At 39.2% G+C, this 20,577-nt stretch overlaps 1 protein-coding gene across 4 annotated transcripts; it reads right to left on the minus strand.

The window, feature by feature from the left end:
- Window positions 1-41: 41 nt before the first annotated feature.
- LOC102221551 (epsin-1-like) lies at window positions 42-19,413 on the minus strand. 4 transcript variants are annotated; one of them, XM_023331496.1, is made up of 13 exons: window positions 19,322-19,413; window positions 11,858-12,020; window positions 11,549-11,650; window positions 11,260-11,418; window positions 10,670-10,798; window positions 9,430-9,550; window positions 9,196-9,347; window positions 8,947-9,018; window positions 6,793-6,876; window positions 5,468-5,747; window positions 3,033-3,197; window positions 2,595-2,837; window positions 42-1,828 (listed from the first exon to the last, which is right to left on the minus strand). In XM_023331496.1, exons 3-13 carry the CDS (start codon window positions 11,615-11,617, stop codon window positions 1,362-1,364), a joined length of 1,941 nt encoding a protein of 646 aa, XP_023187264.1. In that variant the 5' UTR covers window positions 11,618-11,650; window positions 11,858-12,020; window positions 19,322-19,413; the 3' UTR covers window positions 42-1,361. The 4 variants fall into 4 exon arrangements, with proteins under 4 accessions (XP_023187264.1, XP_023187266.1, XP_023187265.1 ...); XM_023331498.1 differs by lacking the exon at window positions 19,322-19,413 and adding an exon at window positions 18,688-19,065; XM_023331497.1 differs by lacking the exon at window positions 19,322-19,413 and adding an exon at window positions 14,024-14,181.
- Between the last annotated feature and the right edge of the window lie 1,164 nt (window positions 19,414-20,577).

Below are 20,577 nucleotides of genomic sequence, written 5' to 3' on the forward strand. Positions count from 1 at the left end.
CACACTCCCTGTTTTTGTTTTATTTCATAAATTTCTGTAGATTTTTTTTTCTCCATTTTTCTTTTCAAATGTGAATGTTCACAGTTGACACCACCCAAAAGTCAAACTTACCCAATAAAAGATACTTCTCTTGATATAAAATAATAAATTCATCCAGCTAAATTAAAAGAGCACTATGGAGCATGTTTTCATGTCCCTGTGTTGTCTCCGTTCACTCAATGAAATAATTGTCTCTTTAAAGAAGCATCGGCTGAAGCTCCCTTTACAAAGGAAAAGAGGATGAAACATGAGGACAGTGTTGCTTTGGGTTGCCTGAACGCCAGGTATCCCAGCTGAAATAGGCAATTAAAAATAAAAGATTGGCAGAGAAATTACATGACCCATAAAATACCTCATTTAAAATCCAACCTTACATATCATCACATATCATCACGTGATAATTTTCAGAAATGCTCCCCCCCCCCCCATTCACTCGCTAAAATGAGATCAGACACGAGGAGAAATGGGACAAAGTACTGAAACAAACAAACTGGCATCTGATAAATAAGCATTTGTGTTCTCATTCGCCCTCAGCCACAAACACACAGTTTGTTTTTCCTGCCATCAGACCACAGGTCAGAGTTTTTTTTTCCCCCTACTGTTGTAGAAAAAAAAATATATAAGCATCTGATTTAAATGGCATCATCGCATGATCTTCCTTGTTTATTTGTTCCCAGGTATTGGAAAAAAATAAATTACACTCAACATTAAATTAAATTAAAAGTGAACTGGTTGGAACAGTTTGACCACATTGTGACCGAAATGTTAATGCAGGTTTTTTCTCTCAGTCTGGGGCTCCGTTTAAAAATCATCCTTCATGCACTCGTTTCATTTCAGTGATTCAGTGTTTGTCTTCGCTCTACAAGGAGGGAGAGAGGGAGGAGGAAGAGGCAGGTACGACAGTTTCTCTGCTCAGTTCGTTAGTGGCTGTGTGACCTCTTCCTCCGGCCCCCTCTCGTGTGCAGTAGTACTATGAGTAGAGAGTGACACTACTGGGGAAAAAAAACAAAAGACTCCCTGCTCTCACCTACTCACCTTTCATCTCAACTCAACAAAAGACTGGACAGAAACAGAAAATACAGAACAGAAACAGATTGGAAATAAATACTTCTATTTGACACAAATTTTGAAATGAAAGGGACAAAAAAAAGTGGAACAATAATGATATTATGCCTTTAAAGAAAAATAAACAACATTTTTGTTCTTTCTTTGTGGATAAATCTTGTGTTGGGAGAGTTTGGGGGGTGTCGATGAATGAATGAAGGGGGAAGCAGGAACGACAGCTGAGGCAGAAAGGTGAGCAAAGTAGTGGTGACGCGTCCTCAAAGAAGAAACGGATTGGTGCTTGCTCCCGCCGTTCCTCCGCCGCCCATGGAGCCTCCTGCCCCCATCATTCCTCCTGCTCCTGCAGGCCCACCCAAAATCTGCTGAGGTGGCGGCATAGCTCCGGGCCCCAAAAGGGCAGAGCCCGGGGGTCCCATCGGGGAGAGCCCGCTGAACGGCATCCCCATAGGGCTGGCTTGCATCATGCCCAGGCCCATCCCGGGGGCCCCCATTCCTACGCTCATTGGCCCCAGACCCATTCCTGGTTGGACCATGCCCAGCATGGGGTTGGGAGGCACAGGACTGGTACGCAGGCCGCTCAGGCCAAGGGACGAAGGCTGGGGGGAGATGGAGGTCATGGATGGAGCCACGCCGAACGGGTTGGAGGAGACGGGTGTTGGTGAAACGCCCCTGCTGGAGATGGTGCTGCCTGGAGTCACGGCCATGCCAGGAGCAGGAGACGAGCCTGCAGTACAGAGATAACAGGTTTTTTATTAATAAAGTCTTCAATATTCAATCCTAAAAACTTCTAAGTAGGGGCACAAAGACTGCAGTTTTCTGGCTGATCCTCAATCATTAAGATGCCCGACCTGCTGATTTTGATTTACAGGTTCACATTAAAGACAATTTTCTTTGTCTGTAATGTCGCTAAATATAGCAAGAAAGTCACTGAGTTGGTAACAGTGAGGTGACTGTTGTTACAAACAGGACCTGGTCAGTCAAACCTCTCTCACTGAAGAGCCGAAGAGGACAGTGGTTGATTTCTAGACCTTTGCTGAGGCAGATGGATCAGATCGGCTTCACATGTAAGTATTGGCAAAGTGTTGATCCCCATACAATTACGAAAATCGAGGTCGATTTATCAGCTGGATATATTTCTAAGTTTAATAAGTAATAAGTTCCCACATCTAAATATTGTAGCACCTTAACAGAAAAAAGTGACTTGCATTTCTGTGCAATGACGTAAAGTCTTCCTGAAGACGCGGATTGTTGACAGGAAGAAGTTTACTGGAAGGAAAAGGTTTGCCAGCAGCAGGGATAATTGCAGTCTTGAGAGGATTGTCAAGAAAAATCCTTTCAAAAGGACATTTTATAGCCTTCATTTTAGATACACCAATTTCAGACTTTCTAAGGATCTGCGAACAATTTGAATATACAAGCTTGACTTTCTGAAATGAGAGATAAAGAACGTATTCATCTGAGATACGCCTGTGGTGCAGCTGGTTTCTCACCCGTGTTCTGAAGGAAGGGGTTGTTCGACGAAGAGGCCGAGATGGAAGGAGGCGGAGGCTGTTTGGGTTTGGGTTTAGACGACACCAGGGAATCGAGATCAACGAGCGCCGCGTTGGGGCCGAGGAACGACTCCGGAGTCTTACGAACAGGAAGCGAAGAGCCGAGTGACGACAGGTCAAAGGGCACCGGTGAGCCAGTGCTGTCGCAGCCCGTTGTTGAAGAGCCTCTTCGCTCTGGATCCCCTGAGAGTGAAAAGGGAGGTGTGTATGCGTGTGTGTGTAAACAAAACGAGATGCACAAAAACAAAGCAAGCTGAATGTAATGATTCACTCACACACACTACAAGAGGATGAAATGTGAGACAACTGTTGGGTGGGGTTACTGAGAGTCTGCACCTGAGTGTGTGTGAGTCCGTGTAGGTTCAGGTGTGAATGTACCTGTGCCATTAGTGTGTTTGGCGGAGCCACTCCAGATGTCGGAGGTGATAGGGTCAGAGGCGGGGACAGGCCCATCCTTTGCCCAGGGGTCCACCGGTCCCCCTGAGGAGGACGTGCTGGGTGGCACAGGGGAGCCCCAGGGGTCAGCACTGGGTGGGGTCATGGCTAAAGGGGAGGGGAGGAGATGCAGGGGAGGGAGGGGTTAACACAACACCATACAGGTAACGACCCACAGAATGGAGGGAGGTGGAAGCTGAGCCGGGTTCAAACAGAAGCACTTCTCTCTCCTTAACCTCTCCACCCCACAAACGTCCTGACTGAGGTCAGAAGAGGTCAGCTGTATTTGTTGCTGTGACTCAATTTGAGCTCAGTGGAGGTGAAGGAGAGACAGCAGGAAGCAACCTCAAACATTAAAAAAAATAAAAAATAGAAGCCAAAAAAGGGCAACAGAGGAGACAGTGCTCTGGTTGAGACGCAGCCAGTCCCTGAGTAGAAACAAGAGGATAAAAATCCCTGGTTTAGACACAGAGGGAGAACGGACCCAGCATGCCTGCTTTCCTTCAGACAAAACCAAAGCACACAGAGGGGAGTTTCGACCAAAGCTGCCCAATATGACCCATATTTTTATTACTTTATGTCCACGTTTATGCTGTTGATTCTCGTCCATATTTATCCATAAAGCCTAATGAATCCAGTCAGGCATCTCTGGAAAACAAACCTGGATGATGTTTAATTTTCCACTTTTAAATTCAAAGTGCTCAGTCACTTGCTCTGATGACATTAATTAGCCCTCTAATAATATTGTAAACAAACTTGGTGTCATCTTTCACCAATACTGCTTAAATCATATATTGATCAAGTTTCTTGGAGTTAATTATTTGACCTCCATATATCAATTCTTTATCATCATCAGAAATATTAAATATTAAGCCTTTGGTTTATTCAAATTGCTGCAACAAAAGCTCCATCAGGAACTCAAAAGAGAAATTGATCCAATTTTAACATCTTTCACTTGGCTCTGTTATGAACACAGCAGGAAGCGACCTCAAACATTAAGGCCCTAAATTAAACCTAATTTTAATAATTATCATTCCAGCAGTAAATTTGTTTCTGACAGCTATTGAGACTTAACATTTATTAACGGAGCAACATTAAAAAAATGTTTATCTGTTTTCATCTAAAATAAGATCTTTACATCCTCAATGTATTGCCATTAGAACAAATAGATTGATGATCAATTTCTTTTTGCATGTTTCTACTGGTATTTTGTAAAAACCCTGGTACGTTTCAGTCAGCAGAAATCTGCCAGAGATGTGAATTATTTTGGGCTTAACTATAGTTAAAGTTTCATTTTGTTACTTTTTCTGATATTTTTGTCGGAGTCTTTCCTCTCTGGAGGTCGGAACTGAAGAAAGTCAGCAGGGGGAGCTTCAGACTGCAGCACTTTTCAAACTTCTCTACTAGCGGTCGTCTGAACGTTTCATGAGTATTTGCAGCATATTTGTAGATGAAACACTTGTGCCGACAGAGCACTGAACCTGCAGGGATGAACTGTGTGTATGTTTGTACTCTCACCCAGATGACAGAAAAGGGCTGCATAAAATGAACACACTCACAGGGGCAGCGTGCATCAGTGTTCTCATGCTTTAAGTCTGTTATCAATATTTGGTTGTTTTGCTTATTTAAATGTGAATGTTCTAACCTAAATGTTCTCTTGCTCTTTGGAGAGGTCTCATTTTAAACCTGTTGCACAGATAATCACTTCAGCTGAGTTTAAAGTGATTTCCATAGTTCCTCATAATTCAACCTTTTGTGAAGCAGTCTTTTATTGCTCTGATTTAATGTTTTCTTCTATTACTCTAAAGCTTGTACTGTAGCTGGAGCTGCCACTGAGAGTTGTTTCCTCAGCAGATTGAAGCTGCCTAAATGTTTCTTTTGCAGAAAAATCTCAAGGTTCTCTGCTAAAATTTGAAATTAAGAGAACAGAATGACCTGTAGTTGAGATGCCCGAAACAGAAAGGCAGAAGCAAAATGCTGAGAACACTCAACCAATTAGAAATGTGTAGCGCCCCTCCACCACAAACCCTACCCTCAGGCTTCAGAGCAGTCTTAATGTACTACACCCCTAGCAGGGCTGTTTTTACCCCAGAACTTCCTGGGCACGTAAAGAAAGGACCCCAGTAAAAGACTCTGGCTCCTGGAAAAGGTTCCTGCGGTTGAAACGCCCCTTAGGTGGATGAGAAGATCAATTATGAAAGGATCATGACATGACTGGATGTAAATATACACATTTTGAACAGAGAATATGAGGTTTGAAACAAGCAAAGGCTTTGGTGTTCACATCCTCTTCGAGTCAGAAACAGACTTCTGTTTTAAAGCTCTGACCTTTATCCACTGAGCTGATGTGACAACAACCAAGAGCTGTGGCAGCGTACCTGAGTTTCCCCAGGGGTCGACGTTGTTAACTTTGTGGGATGTCTCCCCCCACGGGTCTGGAGGAGGGGCTACAGGGGGCGCGATTCCTCCACCCCAGGGGTCAGTACTCGCAGGGGACGTGGGTGAAGCTACTCCCCATGGATCTGTGGGGGCTTGACCCCATGGACCGGAGGCAGAGGGGCCAGATAGCGTGAGGGGAGGGGAGGGGCCGGCAGAGCTCACAGTGGCGTTAGCAGGACCCCCCCAGGGGTCCACTGCACTCAGCTCCATGAGAGCACCCTGAACAGGGAACAGAAAGTGGACTGTTACTACAGCGATAGGATGTGAAACTTACACTGCTTTCAGATCATCCTTTCGTTCTGTTCTTTACGCTTTGTGATCAACTCTAAGGTTCCGACATGGAATGTAGGGTTGAAGTCACTCCACCCACATTACACCCACCCATCGCTAACCCATAATTTAAAGGCACCCACATACTTCATCCGAAAAGCCATGGGACTCTTGGTTGCTTCTCTGATTAAAGCCGTCTTCGCTCAGCCTATTAGCTTGAGATAACGGCCAAGTTTTTGTAGGTTTACAAAACATGCTCTCTGATTTCATAAAATAAACTGAATAGAGCTCTGTGACCGGTTCAAATCCTGTGACATAGTTTTATAACATAAGCTTCATCTAAATGTCTTCACAACTTTTTAACCCCGGTTTATCTGCTGTGTTCCTTGGTCTTCATGGTGCCGTTTATTCACTAAAGTTCTCTCTTTCTGAGGCTTTAATTAAACATTGCTGGTTTCCATTTACTAATCAAGTTATTTGGGGATTTTAATTAGGGGATCAGCACTCATCAGATTTTTCTTACTAAAACATTTTGAAAATCACAAACCTGTGTCAATCACAAAAATCCCAAATAAATATATTGAAGTTTTTGTTTGAGCCGTTAAAAAAAAAAAGTGTAAAACTGCAAAAACACAAAATCTTAGCTAGTACTTTTGGTCTAGTTCAAGTGTACTAACTTCCAGGTAACTTTCAAGCAAGATATAGAAGCTTGTTTTAAGTAGAAAGTATTATTGACTCTAAACGAGCTCATATATCCTGTTGTAAGTTAGTTTTGCCTTATTTCAAGCGTACAAAGATATTTGCATGAGAAACTAGACCAAAACTACTTTGTAAGATTTAGAATTTTTGCAGTGTAAAGGTTTGAATTCGTTTGAAGGACATTTAATATATCAATGGCTATTATGTCCACCAAAAACAAAGGTTTCTAATTGAGAGATGCAACCAAAAAAGCCATAAAATTTATGACTATACAGGTCAGTATTTTGACACACACCTCTTCAGGTTTTTTTTTCTCTCTCTTGCTCTCCTCAATGGCCATCTGCAGTCTCAGGTCGTCGCCTCTCCGCAGCCGCTCCTCCTGAAAATAACACACACGCATGCATGCCCACAGACTGATGTTAGTAACCTAATAAACAACATGAAATGAGACACTTGATCCATTTACAACTCAACAAAAGAAATCTGAATTTGTGAAAAAAATAATCCTAAAAACTGTCAATGATCAGAGTTTATGCGCTTCAATCAGCCAAACCAGAACTGTTTGCAGCTAGTTATGCTAGCTGCAGAATAACTATCTTGCAGCCAGGATAGCATAACTATCATAGCTGCAGGGTAGTTATGCATGTGCTTTACTTGCTTACATTGCTCCTGCTTGGCTATCATACCAGGAACTGGCTGAATAAAGTCGAGACTCTTTAAAATTTACTCTATGAAGAACAGAATGACCTGTAGTTGAGATCCCTGAGACAGAAAGGCAGAAGCAAAATGCTGAGAACACTCAACCAATTACAAATGCTAACAGAAGAGAAATGTAGAAATGTGAAGCCTGCATATGAGCATAAGACATTCTTACAAATGCTATTTCTCATGCTACAGTATTACATGGAAGACTGGTTATAACACAGCAGAACACCAACTAATCCCTGAATAAATGGACCATATCGAACACCTTTAAGTAAAAACAACAATGAAATCATGTCCAAAAGCTCCTTAAAACTTTTATAGCATTAGTAATAAGATGTATAAATGATTTAACTGTTGATCAGACAAATTGTTTTGCACACAAACACTCAGCAACAAAGGTGTCAACTTCACAAAAAGTGCAACAGGACAAAAGAAGCTTATTTGAAATCAACACAATAGTTAGATGCATGCTGAAAGGAAGAGGGATCAATACTTACAATCCACGCTTAGATTATCATTATGGAAAAATATTTGTCTTTGCCATGCATATTTAACACTGTAATCATGGTTGAGCAACTGTTTGAAAGCTCTTATTTAATATACAGTGAAGTGAAAAGGCATTTCCCCTTCACAGATCTATTCTGATTTTGCTTGCTTGTTGTATTTAAAAGTATCAGATCAAATCGGTTTTAAAACAGTTATTTCATTTAAATGAAAAAAAAACCCCAAAAAAACTATCCAAACCAACCCGGCTCTGTTTGAGACAAAAACACTTAGCCACATTTTGTGGTTGAATGTCACTAGTCAGTCCAGGCCTGATTATTACCTGACCTTTAGAAAGGTCAAGAAACCACTCAAACATGATCTGACAACACATGTGGAGCAAAAGAAACAAATCACTGACACCTTTCAGTCTGGGAAGGGTTAGCAAGCTGTTTTAAGGCTTTGAGACTCTTGCGAACCACAGTTAACTTTTCAAAGAGTCGCCGGCCAATAAAAATTATTCTAAAAGCGTATCAACGACTTAACGAAGGAGACACAAAATAACCCAAGAACTGTAGGCTTTGTTTGCTTCAGCTAAGGTCAGTGTTTACGACAATAAGACGTCACTTCAAGCAAAGTTCCAAGGCCAAAATTACTGCTGATCACAACAAGCATTATCTACTATCAACTGTTTAGCCCCAAGCATGTTAACAACTCTCCTAGCGACTGAAAATGTATAAGACTAATTGTCAATTATAGCAGTCACTGAGACAGCTTTTTATTGGTTTTAGAGGAACTTTTTCACATAGTGCTGAGCTGATTCGGAAAGTTTTTTTTCTTTCATTTCTAACATCAGTTCAAAACTGTATTTTTTTTATTTACTCGGGTTATGTTTGTCTGATATAAAATAGGTTTGAAACATTTAAGAGTGGCAAAAAAGCAAAAACAGAATTTATAAAAGGGGCAAACACTTTTTGACAGCACTGTATCTTAAAATGATTGGAATCAGGGCTTTACATGTATTCTGTGAATGCAAGCACTGTAAAAACAGAAAGCAACAGCAAACTCAATTATCTCAATAGAATTTTAATGGTCTGATGAAAATGTGTATAGGCAGCAAAATGCCACAAATCACATTAGCATTAATTAATTTTCTTGATTAATCAATATTTAGTATTGAGTTGAGAAACTCCATCTGACAGAAAGACAAATAGTTGATGACTGGCTCCCCAGTCAGCTCAGCACACTCCTTGCCCCTGACCTTTTGGTGAATCTCTTTGCTGAGTGTGATTGCATAGTGAAGCTCTGCATCCTCCAGAGGGTCCGCGCTAGTCTGGGGGAGGTCAGCAGTTAAATTGTGAGAGCAAAGCTAGGTGTACAGCAGCAGGAAACAAGTTCCTTATTATTCCTCTGTGTGTGTACAGCTGCTCCTGTTCTGCAACTGGAAACAGGTTAGGTAAAGCGCAGCGTAAGGAACTCCTTCTGGTCGAGTTAAACCACACTAAGTTACCTGCTCTGCCTCCTCTTTACTCATGGCCAACGCCAACTGAAGCTGAAGGTCTTCCTCTCCAGAGCTTTGTGGCCATGCCTGGTCAGGATCTCCAGAATGAGAGCCCATGGACAAGCTGCCCCCAAGGCTGGGCGCTGAGGGGGCCGAGGAGGCTGCAGCAGAGACAAATAGGCAACAATGAAACAATTCCCTCATTCAAGAGTGGCTTATTTATATCTAATTCAGCTGTCTTACCACTGGTGGTCTGTGCCATTTTCTCTTTGGTTTTAAGGGCATGGATCCTTTCTTCTCTTAGTTTCTCTTCATCTTTTAACAATGTCACCAGCTGTTTAGCTTTTTCTCTCACATTCAGACCCTGGACGAATTAAAGGCACAGATGAAAGGCATTTGTTACCTTGACATTGATTAGATGAATGCAAAACATGCTAACATCTTGATTGTATATGGGAAAGTAGACAGACTGAACATTTTGCCATTTCATCGTGATTCGGCCACAGACTTCAGCTGTATTTGATTTTGTTTGTCAGATAGAAAATAACCTTTAATGCTTTTTAAACATACATTTAATCAACCAATCATCTGTGTCACAAATGCCTATTTTATTGGTCTGTTGTAATATTCTAATCTTAAACGTCATGTTTTCATTAGCTGTAAGCAAAACATCTGCATGAAGTAAAGGCTTGCAAACATCAGTGTCTGCAATCTGTCTAGTGTGTTTTACTGCAGTAAAGTGAGTTACTGAAACAAATAAACACTTCAGAAATATTCTCATGTATGTAAAACATTTGGAAAACCATTTATTTTCTTCCTCTTATTTCACAACTATGTAATCCTTTGTGCAGGTTCATCAATTCAAATATACAATTTTAAGAAATGAAGGCTTGAAGGATTTCACTATGTAATATACAAGCTTCACTTGAAATTAGTGACAAAAAATATTGAACTTTTTCACAATATAATTTTTTTTAGATGTACCTCTATTTGAACATTCCAATAAAATATGTGTTTGTTTATCAACTTCGGGAAGGCATATGAATCATTCAGGCAAAAAAAAAGCATCTAACTCAGAGTCTGGACCCCTGTTCTGTCTACATGTCACAGAATACTTTTTAAATGTCTCTAGAGTCTTTTCTGTGCTTCTATTTTGACCCATTTGGAAAATAAACCCTTTAAATTTCAATCATTAAATCTGTTAAAACACGCTTGAAAACTACACATAAATTATGGGTGGATTAAGATTTTTTGCTAATACAATAGTTACACTCTAAATCATTAACTTTGCTAAATTACTCATTACCAGCAAACAACTGGCTTTGTGAGGTTGTGTGAAAGGTCAGAAACAATGTAGCACAAACTGTCCCTCAATAATCCAAGTAGCAAGTCAAAGTTTGCCTACAGTCAACAAAAGGAGATCAAACTGATTAAACATGTCAACTTTCTTTTCAGCTTTGCGAGGATGGTCATGTTTGGTTACCTGGTCTTTGCCATCCCTGTCTATGTACTGAAAATCCTTCAGAGTCTGGACTGCATAAATGTTTTCCCGACACTGTTGAGCTACGCGCTCTGAGCCTGTCTTGATCAGATACTCCATAAGAGTCATAGCCTGATAATAGGAAAAAAGCATAAAGACAAAAAGGTAACAGAAAAAAGGTGCTTCATGTCCAAAAAAAAATCACATTTACAAACACCAGTGATAAAGTTAAAAGAGAGTGGAAGGTCAAAATTTATATACATAGGATCAATAAACTAATATGCAATCTGAACTCTGCTAGCACTTTATCTTATAGAAAAGCAAAACCTGTGACTACTGTAACTGTTGTTTTGCACATGCTGTGGCATTTTTTCTACTTCTAAAAAAAATAACTATCGACCAACAAGGCAGGTACATTTGAATGCTGCTCGTACAGTATGTGTTCTTATTAGAAATCAGAACCAGATCAAATGACGTCCAACAGGTCAATTCTTCGGAAAAGTAAGCAATCAGATGTCGGGCACTAATTTTTGACTGGTGAATCTCTAAATGAGATTTAAGATGATTACTATCTTTAACATGACGTAGCATACCTTGTATACATGTCTCCAGTTCTTTCCATGGTCATTCAGTCGTTTCCACACCATGCTCATGATTTCTGAGAAGGCCACAACATTGTAGGTCAGATCTGCTATCTCTGACATAAGAGAGCTGCTGGGGCCCCATGGGTCATTGGATGTTGCCTCTCTAACCTGGATAACAACACAGGAGGGAATAAACTTAAATTGTCCTCTATTCAAGGTCTGTGTGATTGCATAAATGTCTAATGCACACAAAATAACAAAAGAAAAAGAAAATCCAGATAAAGCGAGAAAATATAACCTTGATTTCAGCCTCTGAATAGTTGTGGACGATGTTCTTTACTTGTCGCCGCAGCGAAGAGGTCGACATGGCAACTGTCTAGCCACAGACTTCAGTATCAATCTGCACATAAAGATATGCAGGATTAAAAAGATTAATGGTGATAAGGCAACATATTTTTAAATAATATCCAACAGCAAAAAGGAAGAAGAGAGAAAATGATCTTCAAAATATGTAAGACACAGAAAGATTGGCAGATCTTAAAATGGACATAATCTAAGACAGCATTTGCATGAAAATTTGTCTTCAACAGAACAAAAGACCACATACATCTGTTTCTCAAGAAGTGAAGTGAAGAAAGGGTCTCCCTCTTTGCAAACTTCTGTTTCTCAACCTTGGCCACCACTCATTCATGGAGCGTTTTGTCTCAGTTTATCTTTTTCTTCCCGTGACGACATTGGGTCTGAAAACCACAGATGATGGACGACGGAAACTGCAGGAAAATAAAATTAAATTTGAAGTGAAGTGAAGAAAAAATGTGCAGAACAAACAGGGAAGATCATATGTCATAACTAACTTTAAATAACCATTATAGAATACAAAGCACATATTGATCTTGAGAATATCACATGATTTGTTCCTGACCCACACATGATCAACAGAGAAAGAAAGATTTTGTTTAGTTAAAATATTCTGCTCCAGAGAAGGAGATAAATTTTCCTAATTGCCAGCAATAAAAAACAGTCAATTCACAATTCAGTTAAAAAGAATTTAACTAAACTAAAATGAAGAAAAACCTAACATTTGTTGGAGCGTTGCCTTGCAGAATGAACTGAAGTTTTAACTATTTCAAGAAACACATAACATTAACCAATTGTTATTTCTAGTTTTGTCTCAAAAAGCATCAATATTTTACCATGAAAGTCAACACAAAAGAATCAACATATTTCACTGAAATTTCTAAAAGAGAAAGAGAGTCCAAATATGCTTCTTGCAAATCAGGGGGGCTCAAGTCCAACCCTCAAGAGCTACCATCCTGCAACTTTCAGATGCATCCCTGCTCCAACACACCTGAATCAAATGAATGGCTCGTAACCAGACCTGTTTAGAGCTGATTCCGGTCTGTTGGAGTAAAGATGCTTCTAAAAGTTGCAGGATGATAGCTCTCGAGGACTGGACTTGAGCACCCCTGTTGTAGATTATTATTGTGAATTTGTTTCTAACCACCACACTTCTGTTTACCACCAATGCCTCTCAATGCAAGTTCTATACATACCATACACAGAGTTCCAATCCAAACACCCCCTTTTTATTACCTTTAATAGAACCCAGGTTATAGATAGCTAACATAGATATATACACAACAAGGTATGGAGAATACAATAATAAGCAATGTGCTATAGCTACTAAAAATGAAATGCTAAAACACTTAAATCAATAACACAAATACTTAAATTTAGATCAACTGTTTGCACTATTTACAAACTAAAAGTGAAGTTTAAAATTAATTTGACAGATAAAACACAAAGATTGTCTTTAAGCAAATGCAGATAAATTTAAGCTGTAAGCAATAAGGTGTACTAGTACATGAAAGTAAAAGTACAAAACATTGTGTGGCTCAGTCAGTTTGATAATAATCTGAACTTTGAACTCTGCAACCAACCTATTTATTTAACTCCAGGTAATAATATCCCTTATCACTGCATTCCCTTCAAATGACCAGAAACCCATGAGCTTTCACCAACAGAGCACATTTAGCTAGATAAATGGATGTGTTTGTTGTCCTAAAATAAGCCTAATGTGTTCATAATAAAATGATGTTAAAGTGTGCGGAATTGTTTTAAAGTAAGGAATTACATTTTAAAACAGCTGTCAGTCACTACACCACACAGAAAATATATTTTCTGGCCCACTTTAACTGCTTAACACACTGCCTTGCAAAATTTCTCAAACCCCTTGAACTATTTGCATTTTGTCACATCAGAAGCACAAGCTTTGATGGATTATATTGGGAAGTGAAGTGGAAAAGATGATATACAGTTCTTACGGGTTTGTACGAACAAAAATCTTTAAAGTGCAGCGTACATTCGTTCTGTCCATTCTTCTTTGCAAAATAGTTCAAACCAATTCAGACTGGAAACGGATCATCTGTGAAAACACATTTCAAGCCCTGGTTTAGATTCTGAACTGAATTTAAATCTGGATTTTGAATGGGTCATTGTAACACCTGAACATGCTTCTATCGTAGCTCTAGCTGAATGTTTAGTGCTGCTGTCTTACAGGAAGGTGAACCCTGCCCTAGTCTCAATCCTTTCCAGCTTTTTAACAGGTGTTTTTCCAGGACTGCCCTGTTTAGCTCCACCCATCTCCCCTTGAACTGACAAGGATCTTATTCCTGCAGAAGACAGTCCTTCCCACAATCCCAAAAGCATGTCCAGTCTTAGTTTTTTTTGCCACACACAATGTTTTGCATGTAAATCAAACAGGTCAAGTTACCATGGGCTTCTTATCTGATTTTTCCAGAATATTTCTCTCCTTGTCCAGTCTGGCGCACGTTTTGTAGGTGGACATGTCTTGGCAAGTTTGCAGCTGTGTCACAGTCTTTCCTCTTTTAGAAAATGGACCAAACCGTGCTCTTTGCCTTGTTCATAGGTTGGTGTATTGTTTTATAACCTAACCCAGTTTAAATAGTCTCCACAACTTAATCCCCAACTTATAGTGACCTATGTCTTCATGATGCCATTTGATCACTAATGTTCTCAAACAAAAATCTGAAGTCTCCAGAGAACAGCTTTATTTATATTCAGATTAAAATACATCAAGCTCCATTAACAACAAGGTAACTTTTCAAGGCAACCAGTTATTCTGGATTTCATTTAGGGGTAACAATAAATGGGACCATTGAGATCTAACCTTGAATACCACTACTCTATACTGGCTGCTAAATTGATGCCAGACTCTAAATTGGACACAAACATCATGGCCTTATCCTGCTAATAGCTTAATGACACCAAATGAATGACATCTGTAGCACAATTGGTCAATCTCACACCGACTCCTGAACGTCGCACGTACCATATTGCTAACAGAGCAGGCTAAGCAGTTGTTGCTGACCGGATGCATCCTTTCACTGGCACAATCTGCAGTTTCTCACGAAACAGAAAGCCTATGGCAAAAAAGTAGCAAAAAATCGCTATAAACCAAAGACTTTCTAAAAACTTCCTTACAGTGTTCATTTCCCTGACAACATATTCAGATTTTTACTAATGTTTTTCAAAGTGCTGTGAAAATATATAACCAATACTCTGTTCTGCTGCTCTCTCAACTCCCTTCAAACTAGTAATTTAATGAACATCTTCCTATAATTATGCAGCTAAGCATTGCCAGGTAACCAAGGCACAAGGGTGTTCTTTATATTCCTTCATTTTCTAGGAAAACCTTGTTATTCTGCTGCACTTTGACACAAATATATCAAAATACACATGAAGACTAGTCTCTACAAAATGTTCACTGAAACAGATAGAGAGAGGATGTTTAGACTAAGCTGCTTTCTCAAACAGGACCTGATATTCTTTGGAGTTAGTGTATAAGTTAATGAGACGCTTGGCTTTTGAGTTCAGGAAGTATCAAATCTGATACAAAACAAAACCCTTAGTTGGTTCAAACAAGATTTTACGAGTTAAAGAAACTTCATACAGAACAAGAAATTAAAATTTAACGTTACACACAAAACTACTGTTGCAGAAATCAGTGAAGCTCTATAACAAAGTTCATATACACAGCCTAATCTATGATAAGAGACATAATATGTCCTTTGTGTCCCCGTCAGACGGCAGCACTGTCCCTGACACCTTGAGTAACTATCAGGTTACATTAACTACAGTGAAATACGGCTGCTCCCTACTAGAGCAATACATACATCTTCATCTCACAGCTACTGAGTCTTTATTCTGATATTACATGGCAAGGAAAAGTTCTGTATTTCAATGGAAACAACAGACATTGGCCCCATACTCTGCATTTACAATTATCAGGCACGGCAAACCTCTTATAATTCCTTCTACTGTTTAGACAATTTAAAGTTCTTAGGAAGAGTTAAAGCCAAATGAAAAATAGCTCAAATTCAAAAAAGGTGAATTTATAGCAGTTAATATAAATAAGGTTGTTTCCAATAAGTGAATTAACATCTCCAATAATAGAATCTAGCTTCTAATTGAGTCAAAATCAGTTCTATGTGATTGTTAGATTATCTATAGTGCCTCTCCTGACTCTCTGGAAACTGCAGTAAGACACACATCTGAATGTACATCCACTTTTAAAAATCCTTAATGGAAGCAATACATAGCAACATGAAACTAACTCCAGTAGTTTTCAGATAACTGAACTGGTTAGTAACTCAGAACTGGCTTGTTCAAAGGGTTTGTCTTGTGGAACTCTTATATTTTAAATCATTCAAAAATCTGTCGTCTGTTTTGTTTATCTCTGAAGTGCAAATCTTATTCACTGGTGGCAATATTTTAGCTTTCTTTAGCTCATACCTTTACCTCCAGGTAGACTGTGGTTCTTGAATCTAGTGACGTTAAAGAAAAGCAGCTTCCTGGTAACCTGATGTTGACTTTTTACAACATTAAATATCACAAATATTGACAGAAAACTTTAGCTGTTAATTTCATGCCATGCTGTTATGTAAATTAGGTTCCTGTACATTTCCAAACTTAAAATTCCAGACGTTTGTAGCCTAAACTCAGGATTACTGAGCCGCCTGTACTTAATTTAGTCCATGGTTATTAATTTTTTATTGCCATAGAGTTACTATTTCAGACAAAGCAGCATAACACTTCTTAAAGCAATGCACATGCTTCCAAAAAACCTGCAAAACAGAGAAGCAACAAAGAGGAAATTCACCACCAGTGCTACATTTAGCACAACATCACAAATCCTTTGCCTTTCCTTTATACTCTTTTGTAAATGGAGAAGAAAACAATAAAAAAAAAACTTGATGTGTGGTTAGTTATGGCTTAAAACCATGACTTTGTTGCAACCGTTTGTATTAATAACTTCAATATCAAGACACTAAAAATGTTTTTGTGACATCATGTTGACTATGTCTGCTTTGCAATGTCCAGTCAGAGTGAAAAATCACTGCTTGTTGCATCTATTGATTTTTGAAAAGTCAATTTTTCAACCGTTTGAAAAACTGCAAGATAAAAAGCATCTGCTCTTACAACTCCCATCTTTTTTTTTAATTCCCTGAACATAATTAGCCTCAAGCCCATTAGGCCTGTCTGTGAGCAGCTATGTGTTACTGTCTAGATTGTAAAAGGAGAAAACAACACAGACAACCCTCTACTGTATAGTACCCTCTACTATACAGCTATAGGTAGATGACATTCAATCAGCCATGCAATTTTTAAATAACTGACACTGTCAAGTGTTATGAGGTTCACTAAGATGGCAACGGAGAGGTGACTATTGCTAACCGCACATGTGCAGACATGACCTGGTGGGCAGATCTGTCAGTCAGTCGTCTTTCAATGGAACTGGACAGAGGTTCATTTTCAGACTTTTGCAGAGGTAGATAAGATTGGTGGATAATATTGTTGCACCTCTAACAATTAGTCATGTCTGAAAATACGATTAAATGCAGAGGCTATCCAGTTAAGCGCTAAAAAATACACTTCCTAATGTAAGTGGTGTCCTGAAGACACACATTTTAAAATGGTTGTGGTTTTTAAAAGCAGTACTTGTGTGATCTGCAGTCACAACCACACAGTTACCTAAAAAAGATTGCAAAGAAGTTGTTATCACAATAAGTATTGTGATAACAATGCATGTTGCCCATCCCTAATGGCTACATGATATTAGGAAAGAATGTGGTTACTTAATTTTGCCACAACAATATTGTGATAATTAAAGTGTTAATGCCTGTTGGCTTTTGGTTCACTGCAAACATAGATTGTGAGTAGCTTATGCAGACAACTGGTAAAAAAAGATAACACAAATTCCATCTTCACATAATTTGATAATTGAATTGAATAAAAGAAATAGTTTAATGGTAATATACTATCCTAATGAGAAAGCACCTCTATGCCTCTCTGAAATATTATCAAATATATTCTTTCCATGCAGAACATAAAATCAAGGTAATTAACAATTGTCAGAGACGCACCAATATGGCTTTTACTGGCAGATAACGATTAATAGTTTTCTTTAAAACCTTCCAACAACTGGTCAAAACTAGGGCTGCAAAAATGAAACATAATATTATAGCTGACTATTATTTTGTAAATTTTTATAATGGTATTTTCCTCAATTGTTTTTCCCATCACTCCAGTATTCCCCACAACACTCTATGAGCTTCAACATCAAGCTCTAAAAAGATCTAGACCAGGTGTGTGAACATAAAATACAATTCAAGCCCATCAAAGTCGCTGAATAATTTGCTGGCAAGTGCAGTTTGAACATGCGGCACATATAATCTTGTAGCCCACCACATATTGCAACTAATACGTCCTCTGTGGTTGGGATACATCATACACTGAAACTGAAATGTGACTGACATTTAATACATTGTCCTGGTCTAGTCAAAACAATCCATCTTGTGTATACAAACTTATCCTTGTGGGTACACAGGACAAACAACCATGGATGCACACACTGATGCCTAACGTCAATTTAGAGAGACCAGTGAACCTCACAGATGTGTTTTGGACTGTGGGACGAAGCTGGAGAGAAGAAAGACCTCAGGTCAGGACTTGAATCCAGAATGTTCTTGCTGCATGGTAACAACGCTACCAACCAATCTTGTAAAAATGGTTGATTCTTATCATCCTCTACCTAGCACATAACACGGTCCAACTTGTCCTTTGTGATATCAATATCAACCAAGCTGAAACTGCAATTGCAAATACAATAAAAGCTACATGCTGTGCTGCCCTAATTGTTAACCTGTAACCACCACACCTTGCCACATTATAGAAATGCATCATTTGAAAAGTTCACGTTTGGCACTACAAAACCATGCCAATAAACAGATTTCTTTTTAAAAAGAAAGGGAAAAAAAGCTTAATTTATATAATATATCGAGAGCAACGTGCACTATTTTATTGCTTTCAGTGTATTATATCAGGTAATAAAGTACCCCCGCCCAGTAAACTCACCCAGAGATAACGGTTGGTTGCCCAGTCACACACACAGCTACACCTGCTCCCTGTCACAGCAAGCTGAGAGGCTAACAAAGGTTAGTAATGGGTAATCCAACAATAATCAAGTTCATGGGCATAAACTCGCATTGAACAAGCATTCCTGCACCTCTGAGTGTCCATGCTGAACAAAGAGAGAGTGAGAGAAGCCACCCTACTAACGGTCCCCGAAGCAAGCAACTCTTCCCACAAAGCTAATCGAAACTGTTGACTAGCAGTTTCCCCCATAGTCTGGCTTTTTAAGTGAAATGAAATGTACAAGCCTGGACCAGAAATGCCCTAATAAGTAGGCAACGGAACCTAGAGCAAAAATAGCTATCCCATTCATGACAGTGAATTACCCCCCTCTATAAACAAGGGTTAAGGTTACCTGTCAGTTTGACTGATAAAGAAATCACTTGCTGCTAGCTATCTGGCTAGCATCTAATGCTAGTTCGCAACTTGCAGCCTAATTGCTCCCTCTGGACGGGATTTAGATGGCAAAGACACGTCCTGCTTCAGGACAGTGTTGACTACCCTCACCCAAAGCACAAAACCACAAGGAATGTTGACAACAAACGACAATATATATATAAATGAAGTGTGCACTGACCCTGTTGAAGCCTGAATGTACGAGGAGATGGCCGAATTTCCGCTTCCGTTCTCGCCTACAGGAAAGACCGCACCCCCTGTCGCTGTGTTTTCCTGCCATGGTAGTAGAGCTCATGAATAATTTAGTATCATATTAAACATCAGTTAAAAATAAAGTACTAAAGCGGAACAATGCAAATATTTACACACAAGACTGTAGTCTTCAAAGTTGCAAAAAGGTACTTCTAATGTTGATAATCTTTGTAAGGAAATACATCCTTTTTTCAAGGCTTTTATTTCTTTCTTTGTTTTGGTTTGTTTTCCATCGTTATTTTATATGAAAAGCCTGGACTTCATTGTTTTTGACATAATAATGAAGACAAAAAGTAAACAAAAACTATAGTTTTTGTTATAAATGTGTACTTCACTGTGTTTATTCTCCTTTATCAATTCAGGATTCCAGTTTTTTGTGACAAGAAACAAGAAAACTCATCAACAAGCCATCCTCAATAGTTTCTCAAGTAAAACAATAGACAAACTGCACATATAAAACAACAGTGACACATTTTTTTTTTCTCCGAAGAGTTTTTGCGGCGCTAGTGGTTCGCATTTTTTCGACAGGAAGGAGGGTGAGGAAGACATGCGGCAAAGGTCGTCGGGACCGGGAGTCGAACCCGCGACGTCCGCCTCGAGGACTAAGGCCTCCAAACGTGGGGCGTGCTGTGGTGGCGCAGGGGGTTAGCACGCCCCACAGTGACACATGTTTAATTAAATCCAGCCAAAATTACCACCGTAAATTATGTCACCGTTATCTTTGCTGTTTTTTCCGGAAATGCATTAGCTCAATATATCCACAGAGAGGCAGTGTTCAGCTACTTGTAGCTTCAAATGAAACCATAATTGATTCCTATCAAAAATAATAATTAGAAAAGCAATGTGAGCCCTTTAAATCAGAACAACGTGGACTCCTGTTCTACATCAGGGATGAAGACTCTCCTTTCATGTAGCTGAATGCTTTTGTTTCTTCTGCTGAATGTTTAGTGATGCAAACATTTAAGCATGCAGAAAAGTTTACAACTGTGTACACCCATTTTACCATATGATACCACACCATACCATACTACACCATACTATAACATACCATGCCATTTTATTTCTAAAGCACATTTAAAAACAGCAATTACAGCTGAATAAAGTGCTGTAATTTAACAGCAACATGAAATTGGAGAGGACAGAAAAAAAAACCTCACACACTGTAGCAGAGAACTGTGTGGTGTC

This window comes from Xiphophorus maculatus, chromosome 3 (genome assembly GCF_002775205.1).
Source record: "Xiphophorus maculatus strain JP 163 A chromosome 3, X_maculatus-5.0-male, whole genome shotgun sequence".
NCBI classification, from domain to species: domain Eukaryota; kingdom Metazoa; phylum Chordata; class Actinopteri; order Cyprinodontiformes; family Poeciliidae; genus Xiphophorus; species Xiphophorus maculatus.

What these genes read in the sequence shown, in the direction of transcription:
- LOC102221551 (XM_023331496.1), bottom strand. Translation starts at nt 11,617, where the DNA reads ATGTCGACCTCTTCGCTGCGGCGACAAGTAAAGAACATCGTCCACAAC. An exon ending in CAAACACACTAATGGCACAG is followed by an intron (nt 2,838 to 3,032) that starts GTACATTCACAC and finishes TTTCACTCTCAG; the next exon opens with GGGATCCAGAGCGAAGAGGC. An exon ending in CCCCTTCCTTCAGAACACGG is followed by an intron (nt 1,829 to 2,594) that starts GTGAGAAACCAG and finishes TCTGTACTGCAG; the next exon opens with GCTCGTCTCCTGCTCCTGGC.